The 12,143-nt window shown below is 44.2% G+C and overlaps 1 protein-coding gene across 1 annotated transcript in view; it reads left to right on the top strand.

Annotated features, from left to right (window-relative positions):
* Positions 1 to 9,556, top strand: part of KCNQ3 (potassium voltage-gated channel subfamily Q member 3) — a 301,936-nt gene extending 292,380 nt beyond the window's left edge. The window contains exons 12-15 of the mRNA XM_070632054.1: positions 1,311 to 1,442; positions 3,896 to 3,994; positions 5,699 to 5,783; positions 7,408 to 9,556. Of these exons, the coding sequence (XP_070488155.1) occupies positions 1,311 to 1,442; positions 3,896 to 3,994; positions 5,699 to 5,783; positions 7,408 to 8,142 (1,051 nt within the window). The 3' untranslated portion in view covers positions 8,143 to 9,556. The remainder of the gene's footprint in view (positions 1 to 1,310; positions 1,443 to 3,895; positions 3,995 to 5,698; positions 5,784 to 7,407) is intronic.
* Positions 9,557 to 12,143: the final 2,587 nt, after the last annotated feature.

Raw genomic sequence — 12,143 nt, 5'->3', positions numbered from 1 at the left:
GCATCTGGATTCATAACTGGTTGAACGATCTTTTCCAAAGAACACCAGTGAATGAGTCTGTGTCAGCCTGGAAGGAGGTCTCTGCTGGGCTGCTCCCTGGTCTGGCTTCTGCCCTGTCCTTTTTGAGCATTGCCACTGATGCCTCAGTTCAGGGGTTGGCAGACTTTTTCTGTAAAGAGCCAGATAGTAAATATTTTAGGCTTTGTGGTCCATAAGTCTCTGTTACAAGTATTCAACTCTGACTTTGTAGCACAGAACCAGCCACAGACAGTACACAAATGAATGGTTGTGGCTGTGTTCCTACATTACTTCCAAAAACAGGCTGTGGGCCAGATTTGTCCTGCGAGCTGGTGTTTTCTGACACCTACCTTACATGGAGCTATGGAAAGAGCAGGCTTATGAAGTGGCACAAAGTTGGAAAGGATGGCAAGTAAATTGGATGGTATAATCAGTATGCCAAAATAGCTTGTAGAGGCTGGAGCCACGGGCTACGACAATAAAAATGAACTTTGAATGCACCACAAGAAAAGAAGTATAAGTACGAGATGGGAGGGCCTGGGGTAGGCACTGTTTCCTGTCACTAGCCTGTGATTAAGGGTTTTAGTTAATGCCGTGCTCAGCAGGAGTTGACCTTGTGATGGGGTTTTCAAGGAGCGTTAGCCATCTGGGGTGACTTTATTGGTTCCCCGGAAGACAGAGGTGAGGCTTTGGCATCTGTGACTTCTGGGTGTTCCACTTTACTAAGAACCCAAGAAAACCTGGAAACAGAAGCTAGTTTCCCTTTTCTAGGAGGTCACAAACCAAAGAATTAAAGAGGCTACTGAGGAAAAGAGATATCAGCTGTCCTCAGATGGAAAGCAGTGTGACAGTGATTAGGCCTTGTGAGCATACAAACCCGGGTTTGAGGAAAGCTCTGGCATTATTAGCTAGGTGGGCCTGGGAAGATGCTATTGCTCTCTGGGCCACAGTCTACTCATCTGTGAACTGATCGATTAGCAGACTGTTCGAAAAGTACTTAGCTCAATGTCGGGCCTGCAATGAATGCTCAATGCATGTTAGCTCTCATTGTCACTATGATTTTCTTATTATTCAAATGATTGAAGGGAGGGGCTCGTGAAGGAGAGGCACTAGCCAGCCCAGTGCTCCTGGTTCAAAGGGGTGGAACCAAGACCAAGACTTGGAACTTCTCCCCAGCTAAAGTTTTCTCTTTGGTTCTCTCCCCACCCTCACCCCGGAGTTTGCTAGTCTTGTATTATAGTTTCCTTCACTCTCTACTCACAATGCACCAATGTCTCTCCTTCATGTTACAGAATTCTACAATTCCGTCTCTATAAAAAAAAATTCAAGGAGACTTTGAGGCCTTACGACGTGAAGGATGTGATTGAGCAGTATTCCGCAGGACATCTCGACATGCTATCCAGGATAAAGTACCTTCAGTCAAGGTAAGCCAGTCGCACCTGTAAGGATTATGCCCTGGAATCAAAGCCAGGTGAACCTTAGAGCTGAGGGTGAAAGACATTCCAGAAATAATCCAAAAGGCAAGGGAGAAATTTTAAGAGCAAATGTGTACAGTCAAACATTGTGGATGTTGAGGCCAACCAGCACCAGATCAAACAGGCTGTGAAGAAGCTCGATGCCATTGACATGGCCAACGTCCACACCCTGGTCAGGCCTCGTGAAGAGAAGGCATGTGTCCCACTGGGCCCTGACTGTGATGCTTTGAATGTCGCCAACAAAATTGGAATCATCTAAACTGAATCCAGCTGGCTGAGTCTAAATATAAATTTTTCACCATACTGAAAAAAATGTTCGCCAAGTATTCTTTATAATAGTGAAAATATGGAAACAGCATCAATGCCCAACTAATAATTGCCAGCATTTTGTTGACCACCTGGGCGCTCTACCTATCTTTGTCTAATCGCTTCTAAGCCCTTCAGGTGTTGCAATAAAGATGCCATTTTACCAATGAGGAAACCAGAGCTCAAAGGGTGAAGGACTTACCCAAAATTACCAAGCTAGGAGGTGGCAGCACCAGAAGTCAAACCAGGTCTGACTGGTTACAAAGCTCCTCTTCTGCCTAACACACCACAGCTCCTCAATTATGCAATAGTGATCGAGAAAAGAAGGGCACCTGCTCTCACTAAAATGAATCGTCAAATGACATTTAAAAAGTGTGTATAATAAGATAAAAAAAATTATATGATCTGTGAATACATATGCATGATATGATTACTAACACCACACTCAGACATATATATACAGACATGTACATAGGTGTATATTTATATGTATATATGATTTTATATATATGTACTCTGCCTTGATCTTGTGGTGATATTAACTAATATGTATGTACAGTATGATTACCAAAAAGTACACACATATGTTTACTCAGAAATGCACACAACACACACACACTCTCCCGTAGAGGGGACCAAGAAAAGGAGTGTGACTTCCCCCAAGGGGTTATAGTGGCTGTTCTGAGATGATGAGTCCACATGTGATTTTTTTTTCCTGCTTTTTAAATTTATCAAATCGTTAATGAATTGTAATATCTTTTTAAAAAGAAAAGCCATTAAAAAAATAAAGGACAATATGTCAAGTCATAGAACTGACATCAGGAAACCAAAGTCCTCTTTGAAGCTCATTCTGTGACCCCTGTGAGGTTTCAAACTGACACAAGTTGAGTCATCGCTGGACCTCGGTTTCCTCATCTGACTGATGTTTCCCTACTGGGAAGTCCTGCAGAGTTAATAGGACCATCGTGTTGAATGAGGTGAAAGTTGACGATGCTGTTGGGTTGGAAGAATGCTTATTTGTGACCGTACTTGATCCATAACTGGAATATCGACTATGACTGCCTGGCATCGTGGCAGGCACACAGTCAGTGCTCAATGCTTGGTGAACAAATAGATGTGTGAACGAGTTCTGAGCCTGATGCGCTGTTGTTTATGCTCAGAGGAAGAGAGCATGATGTCTAGGACATACCAGATTCCAAAAATATCAACCCAACTTAATGTGGATAGAGTAGACATTTACAGTGTCACCGTTTTTTATGTTTATCAGGAAAATGTATTTCTATGAGTTGTGGCTGGTGGCCCACTGCCTGGATGACTAACTGGCAGGGATGCTGACATTGGAGTAGGACAGAAAGAAGGGAAGGCCGACTTAGTACATGATGGTGTCAATGGAGGAGCAGCCAGGTTTGCAGAGTGATCCATGACCACTTCTGGGTGCATGGTGTCTTAGTGGTCCTGGACCTGTGATGAGCCTTCAAGGCTGCTCCCACACCCCATCCCTGCCCCAGCCCTGCGGCACAATGGGAAACGTTTGTCTCCTACTGTGCTCAGGAGCAGCCCAGACAGGGAGCTGGTGCTTAATGCAGACATGGAAGCAGGGTGCGGGAGCTAGTGTCAGATCCAACTCTCTAATGACCAGAGAAGCCTGCAGAGCAGTGGAGATCTGCACAGCTAAAAATGGAGTCTAGGATTTAGCAGGAAGAATTCCCTAGCTAGACGTTTTGGGGAGGAATAAAAGAGCTGGAAGACCAGATAGGCTTTCAGCACACATGACAGTTCCTGTAAGAGAGCACAAGATCCGCCCTCACTGTGTCTCAGGGGCTTGGCTATCTCTCTCTCCCCTGGGATGAGGAGATGCTCTCAGGACCACTGGACAAAAAAAGATAATAATATATTCAGATAATAAATTCAGTCTCTCTTTTCTCTCTGTCTCTCTTTGTTTCCGTTTCTCTCTCTCCTCCTCTCTCTTTTCTTCCTTCTCTTATACATTCCAAACTCAGACCTGACTAAAGAGGGAATAGAATGAACTGCATTTGTTTTTGCACGTGTAAAGCTCTTTGTAATTTAATCCCCCCGCTTCGTGTGTTCTCTTTCAGAATAGACATGATTTTCAGCCCTGGACCTCCATCAACTCCAAAACATAAGAAGTCTCAGAAAGGGGCAGCGTTCACCTACCCATCCCAGCAATCTCCCAGGTGGGGCATGTGGTGCCCGTGGAGCATCCCCATCCGCAGATCTCAGCTTGGTTCCTTTATGGTTGGGTGAGGTTGCCATTCCCTTAGATAAAATAAAGAACCTGAAGGCTTTTCCAGTCTGTGGCCATTTGAAAGGTTTCTGTACAAAAGACCTACCACTCCTCTTCTCAGACCATAGGGTGACACTCCTTTTCATGGTTATTGAAAATAAAAATAATGATTTCCTTGTTATCAAAGAACAGGAGACTTATGAGTTTATTGGAACAGAAAGAATACTGCATGTTATCAGAGCCCGGGGCATTCCTGGTCAGCTGTTCTGGCTTTTCCTGCACGGTCACCCCTGGATTGATTGATTCTCCTCCCAGGACAGAGCCCGAGAAGGAAACCAGATGTCAGGCCCCCGACAACATTGTGACAAGTAGAGCTGTGTCCCTCTGCTCTGCTCTCCCCCAAAAAATGTTTGAAAATTTTCCTTGTATAGGTCCTGAAGGACAAGGAGGAGTCCTTTAGAAAGTCCACTGCCTGAATTTACATTTCTTTATGCCCAAATGTCTTCAAGGCAAGTAACAAAAATGAGTGAAGCGAGTCAGGCTTAAGAACTCTTAAACACGGTATAATAATAAGGATCCTCATTATAAAGAAGCGAGAATGTAAGCATGGTGAGTGATATAATCAGCCTCAGTCCTGGGGCTAGATCAGGGAGTGGTGGACCAGGGGACCTAAAGAGCACATGCCCCATGCAAGGAGCTAATTGTCACTCTGTTTTGCTGTTGCTAATTTTAAGAATGACGATCCTCTGTTTCCAGATAGTCTAATTTTTTAAGAAAAGCTGAATATCCAGATTTTATGTGAAATCCCCCATTTTTGAGATGGCTGACATGTTTTAAAACCCTGTGCAGGATAAGGAAAACACTGGTGGGCTGGATTTAGCACACGGCCACCATTTTTGAACATCTGCTTTAATTCAAGACTGCTCAGCCAAAGACAGGCCAGGGACTTACCAGGAGGTGGTAGCCTGTGAGAGAAAAAATTGGCTACCTAGAAAGTGCACAATATTAATGGTTTTGAGCAATAGCTGGGCTTCCTGAAAGTTCTCTTCTACATAGAGTATAATATTGAAACTAACTGGAATTTGGGCAGATGATAACTCGGCATAGCTAAGGAGCAGTGCAGCACAGATCTCAATTGCCTTCCCCACCAAGGTCATCTTTTGCATCATTTTCTAGATTCAGCATCTGTTTTCCACTCGTAACAGAATGGAACAGGTGAAATATTGATAGCTATTGCATAGGATTTCAAAGATTAGACACTGTCCGTCCCCTCAGCCCTCCCCAACACACTCAGAGGAGAAGCGCTCAACCAGTAGTCTGAGACTGAATGGCAAAGGGATGTAATTTAAAGGAATTAAACACTCTAGGCACAGTCAGCTTTATTAACTTTAACACAAAGCCTCCTAAGGAAGCTTAATAATTGGCTTCAAATTTTCCTGCAGTGAAGGTGAGCGTATGACACTGATGTGGAAGTCAGGAAAATGCTGGCCTTTCCTGACGCACTTGTGCCTCCAGAGTCCAGTGGCCTCTTCCAGACGGCATAAACATGAGCATGAGTGTGATCACTCCAGGGACCATGGCCCATGTAGCCCAAACGACCTCGCAATGCAAACATAGATATAACGATCTTACAGGACTGTTGGCTCTTTCCTAGGAACGAACCATATATAGCCAGAGCATCCACATCGGAAATTGAAGACCAAAGCATGATGGGGAAGTTTGTGAAAGTTGAAAGACAGGTAGGTCGTTCTTTTCCCTCCGCAAAAAGCAAGCGTGTAAAATTTATTTTCAGATGTCATTTTTTTAGAGGGAGATAACATACTTGAGTATCTACCATTCAAAAAAGGATGCGGAAATTAAACCCCTGATTTAGCACTTTACTGGCTGGGTGATCACTGGCAAGTTAATTAATTGTCCTGTGCCTCAGTTTCCCCACCTGTAAAGTGGGGATTTTAATACCTTATAAGGTTGCTGTGAGGGTTGAATGAGTCGATATGTGTAAATTGCCTGGGACGGTAGCTGACACACAATCAGCACTCCACAAATGGGAGCTCCTGCATCGTGCGCTTCATGCTGTTCCATAGAGAAATGTCAGTGCCCTTCCCTGCTATGCTCAGTCCTCCCTCCCTCAAAGCTTGGGTCGAGGCGGGCTGTGTGCAGAGGTCTGGAGGAGTGTGGGCTAGGAGTGGGATTCACTCACTCACAGAGAACCCGTTCCCTCACGGCGCCCTGTAGAGCTCGCCTCTGCATTCCGCAGTAAACCAGCTTCTACTTTCGCACAGTTTGCCTCACTTTACACTGGATAGATGGCGCTGTCAATTTCCTTTAGGACTCCTATCAATCCTTTTCTTTTATTCATAACCCAAAATTGGATCTGTGCAGGAGAGGTGAGAGAAAAACTGAATGATTCTTCTTTTTTGGCACATCAAGAATATCATTTTTCATTTTTAATTTATAATCTCAGCTCTCCCATTTGCCAGCTCTGTGACCTTTGACAAATTACTTCATCTCTCTGTGCCTCTGTTTGCACATCTTCACTTGTAAGATGAAGATAATCATAGTGTTCACCTCACAGGGTTATTGTGAAAATTAAATGAGTTAATATCTTTAAAGTACATAAAGCAGAGTCAGATGCTTACTAATGGCTATGTAAGTGTTAGTTACTGTAAGGGCTTAGATACCGTCTCAGCTGGTACCTGGTACTCTGCTTCACAGCCTCATCTGTAAGAGGGAATGTACCTGCCTGCAGAGCTTCCAGGCGAGTTATGAGTTATCAGAGAGAGAACATCACACACACGCATGCACGCACACTTGTGTATATGCACTCACAAGTTTCAAATAAGTTCCCAGTTTCGTAGGTAGGAGCGGATGTGGCTTATCTCAGTGTAGCTTCCACTGGCCTCCAGGCCCTCAGGCAGGGTCTCCAGTTCTGAGAAGCTCGATTCTTGCTAACCACTGCCCTTGTCTCTGTGCGGCTTACATCGCCATGTAGGAGAAATGAGCACTAACGATTCACACGCCATCTGTTCAAGGGAATGTCTGCAAACCAAGAACGCCCGTTCCTTGACCCAAACAGCAGCAGAAAGTCCGCCTCCTCCCTGGGTAAAACTTGTCCTCAGACCGTCTCTCTGCTTCCAGCCTTCGCTTTCTGGAAAGCCCTTGCCTAGGTTTTTTCTAGATTAGCACTAATACCTGTGCAAGGCTCAAAATTAGGAGGCATGAAATAATTAGCTGTTATTATTGTTACTTGCAAGAACCCACTTCCTTTCTGACAAGTAAATGCTATAGTGTTTCCTCCCAGCCGATGATAACTACCCCCGCCCCCAGAGAAAGCAATGATTTCCAGTTCCTTGTCTTTTCCAGGTTCAGGACATGGGGAAGAAGCTGGATTTCCTCGTGGATATGCACATGCAGCACATGGAGCGGCTGCAGGTGCACGTCACGGAGTACTACCCCACCAAGGGGACCTCCTCACCAGTCGAGGTGGAGAAGAAAGAGGACAACAGGGATTCCGATTTGAAAACCATCATCTACAACTATTCCGAGACAGGCCCCCCCGACCCCCCCTACAGCTTCCACCAGGTGCCCATAGACAAAGTCGGCCCCTATGGGTTTTTTGCCCACGACTCAGTGAACCTGCCCCAAGGGGGACCCAGTTCTGGAAAGGTCCCAGCGACCCTTTCCTCTTCGGCAAAAACATATGTAGAAAGGCCCACCGTCCTGCCTATCTTGACTTTTCTCGACTCCCGAGTGAGCTACCACACCCAGCCTGAACTGCACGGCCCGTACTCGGACCGGGTCTCCCCCCGGCAAAGATGCAGCATCACGCGGGACAGTGACACCCCTCTGTCCCTGATGTCGGTCAACCATGAGGAGCTGGAACAGTCTCCCAGTGGCTTCAGCATCTCCCAGGACAGAGATGATTATGTGTTTGGCCCAAGCGGGGGGTCGAGCTGGATGAGGGAAAAACGTTACCTCGCCGAGGGGGAGACAGACACAGACACAGACCCCTTCACACCCAGTGGCTCCATGCCGCTGTCGTCCACAGGGGACGGGATCTCTGATTCTATATGGACCCCTCCCAACAAGCCCATTTGAAAGGGGTTGTGGGCTCACTCCTCCTTGTAATGTAGACAGACTTTGTATAGCTCACTCGCTCTCACCTCCGACTCTAACCAGCGAGATCACCAATGGCTGCATCGATCGCATGCATGTGCGTGGCGGCCCCACCTGGGCAGGGGCTTGACATGGCCTTTTTCCTCCTCATGTCACCACAATGAAGCCGCTTCCTTTTAAGCATGGTTTGCATGACTTTACACTATATAAATGGTACCACTAATCTCTTCTAGGATACACATTTATCTGCTGTTCTTACTTTGAATCACGCTTGGACCAGTACAGGGAGAAATCGCCGATGAGCTGTGCTGTCTGGTTGGCTGCATTGGGTTTTGGTTTGGTAAACAGGGCTGGTAGTTTAAGTTAGTTCTCGGATCACTGCCCCTTTGTGTAAAACATTCCAGTGATTAACTGTTTTCTAAAGCAAGCAAATAATTTTCTCGACAAAAACGTATTACATATCAGTGAGGCTGCCTACTGAGCTGAAGCGTTAGGAAAGGAATGAGATCGTCATTGCGTTCCCCCAAACCAAGAATTTTAAACGTTATCTTTTTAAGGAAAAACTGGCAAAACCATCTAAAAGCTCTCAAAGGGACCTCACTTGGTCTGCTGTTGTCTAGTATCATGCCTCAGTTTCCTCGTGTGTAAAAGGTCGTGGTAATCCCAAATTAGCATTTTGGATGAGTTATGAATTGGTGAGGAGAAAGCATACACACACGCGTTAATATAGTTCCCAATTTTGTAGCCAAAGATAATGAAATTGGTGAGAAGCCTCTCTGGGAAGGAGTGAAGTTCACTGCCTTCGAAATGAGGGTCCAACTGACATTCCTTCCCATGATACTTGTACAAAATATCCATCTCAAATAGAAAGTAGAGTCAAGAGGGCACAGCAATTATCTGGTCTAAGTCTTTCTTTGTAAAAACGAGAAACCTTTGGCTCAGGCAAAAAGACATGCCCAGGGTCACTCCACTGTCCCCTGGAGAGCTGGGACTCAAAGCCCAGTGAGCTGACTTGCTCCATGCCCTGGTCTCCTCCTATGACACCACTCTGCAGTTTATACAATGGGACCCAGAAATCATGCCAAGATACCTGTGCTCTGTGTCATGTGGAAGGCACTCACGACACAGTTTATTCAGCGGGAGGGAGCTCTCTGCCTTTATTGCAAAACATGCTCACTTGATGCGTTGCATTTTGGATCCAGAAAAAAAAGTAATACAAGCAAGCTACAACGTTTATTAATATGCAAATGGACCAAATTTCCAGAACCATCCAATTTTACTCCTCCAGATTTTTTAAACCACATATATCCATAAGACTGGCTAAAATGTAAGCAGACAATCTGGAGAGCACTGCCCTACTGAATACTGAATAAGTATTAATATTGAGTACAAGCCATCCTGTTGCCTCTTATGAGATGTCTCAACTCTCTGAAACACTTTGATGGAAAAGGTTTTGGCTAGCTTGAGTCAGATCAGCTAAATGATATACCACCGTATTATTGTCTTACTCTTTTCACACATCTAAGCACTGGTTGTGGTTGGTGGCCACAATGACCATCAGGATGACCATATGGCCTAAACAAATGTCTACATGCAAACGCCACTTATGACCTCCCCCACAGTCTTGTCAAGAGCCATAGTAGCTGTGGCAGACATCTGGTTGATGGTTTCATTGTTGCCTAATGCAGGGGTCTTATACTATGTCAGAGAGAGGAGCTACTTTCTCAGAGATTGGTTCCTTTCAACCCACGTCAACAGGTACTGTGCAAAAGGCTCAGAGTAGAGTAAAAATGAAGGCTTGGTTCCTAACCTTAGGAATTCACAACAAAGCCTGACGTCCCTAGCCAAGGGCGGGCATTGTGAGAGGTAGAAAGGGAGTTTTACTGGAGAGCCCCACAAATGGATAGGTGTTGACCTTGAAGTCTGAGGTGGGAAATACACAAGAATGATCACACACATCAGACGTGAAACCCCCTCCCCAATGGCTTGCCATTTGACCTTCCAGCACTCTGAAGGGCAAAGGGCATGGATCATTTGTCCTTCTCTCAGCTCCCTTAAAATACCTGAAAGTACCATTGAAGTTGACAACCTAAGAAACCCTTTGCCCCTTCCTTAGGTCTTGGTTCTCGATTCTGACCTTCCTAGAATCTTTCACCCGAAATGATTGAACTACGTACTATCTAACGTGTTACTATGTTCTTCTTTATGTACGAGTTATTTGAAACAAAAACCAAAAGAAAAAGAAAATGGAGAATGAATCAAACTCTCCACATATGCACCAATTACTTTTCCTAACATTAATATTCATGCAGAACCAACTAGCCTCAGTAGCTTACAAATAGATGCATTTGCTGGGAACTCAATGGAATTCTCAGTTGGGAGGGTAAAATTTTCTTATCTCAAGCTGAAGACAGTTACCATGAATCCAAAGTTATGGGACTGCCTTAGGTTCTTCTAATAACCCACAAAGGATTGGAGCATGTATCACTTCCCAAACCTTAGGAAGGTGGTCCAGCTTCCCTGCTGGATCATGAGACCAGGATGGCAAGCATTGGGTTTGTGTTGATGGCCACCACATCTCCAACATGTAGGAAATTATCCTTATCAGTGTAGACAAAGACAATATACATTTTTCGTGAATGAATAGATAAGATTCTTAAGGGCTGTTCTTTCCCATCTAAGAAAACAAAAAAGAGAAAAATGATCTTCTGGAATATTCTGCTTCAATATGCTCTTTTTAAAAATACATTCCAGAAAAGTAAACCAAACCTGCTCAAGCTGCCTGCCCATAGACAACGTCATCAACATGGCTGGCATTGATGAAGCAGAAATTCAAAGTCTAAGATTGAACATAAGTTATGGGGGAGAAACAGTGTGTGCTTCCACAAAGATCTTTTTTTCAGACAAAAGAAAAGTAAGATGGAATAATCCAATGAAAGTGGTTAATAACATGGCCCAGTATTATACCACTTCAGATATACCAGTGGTTCTGAAGCTTGCCCAGGAAATTAGAGTAGTTTTGGCAGAATCCCATGAATAGTAACAAATTAACCCCATCATAAAAAATAGGAAAGATCTTCTCAAGTGAAACTATGATCCCATTATGTTTGTTCAGCCTCTGTGTGTCACAATATGATATACGAAAATTTTAAGAGGTCAAGTTTTAGCAGGATCAAAATGAATGAGATAAACCTACTTGCCAAGTGTTGGGTGAAAGATGATCTTGTTGGGGCCGAGAAGAAGGCACTCGAGATCATGTGTGAGTTTGACTATCAAATACCAGCGCACAAGCAAACAAGAAAGCTTTAAGAAAAAAAGTTGTGAGAGGAAAGAAAGGCCTATTCATGAACTGTACCTTTTCTGGGAACTGAGAGTTCAGGCTTCTTAGACATGATATTAATGTTATGAAGCTCTAGTTTTCATGAAAACATATCTAGAAAACCCCAAGGTATACCATAGTTCAAAATGAGCCAATTCATCAACAATTATGCATTATGCTTGCCTATTTTGTGCAAGGCAGTTCCTAGACACTGTGAGTTGAAAGAATAATTACTTGTAGAATTTGATCCTACAGATCCTAATATAACAAGATCTACTCATAATTTGCCAAGACCGTTCTCATAATTCAATGCCACTCTAGTGAGAGTGTAATAAAAACATTCATTTGTTTATTCATTTACAAAATTTATTAAGGACAACTGTCTTCTAGGCAGGGCACAAGGCACCAGAAATTCAGAGATAAGAAAACCACAGCTTGCCGTCAAAAAGATAGGAATCTGGTGACCTCAAATTATCAGAGCTCCCTTCAGACTAAGTCTCTCAGGAATGGAAAGTATCTGATTTTATCCCTGCAGACAACTCTGTAGATAGGAATGCTTCCGAGCTTGGAATCAGTGAGAGATTGAAGATGGAGGAAAATGAAACCAAAAATTCATCAGAATGGTAATAACCCCACCAGGGAAGCCTGAATGGGTTGTGTTGGA

Source organism: Equus przewalskii, chromosome 8 (assembly GCF_037783145.1).
Source record: "Equus przewalskii isolate Varuska chromosome 8, EquPr2, whole genome shotgun sequence".
NCBI classification, from domain to species: domain Eukaryota; kingdom Metazoa; phylum Chordata; class Mammalia; order Perissodactyla; family Equidae; genus Equus; species Equus przewalskii.
Note: the sequence above shows the minus strand (reverse complement) of the source record. Positions and strands in the feature narration are given on the sequence as shown.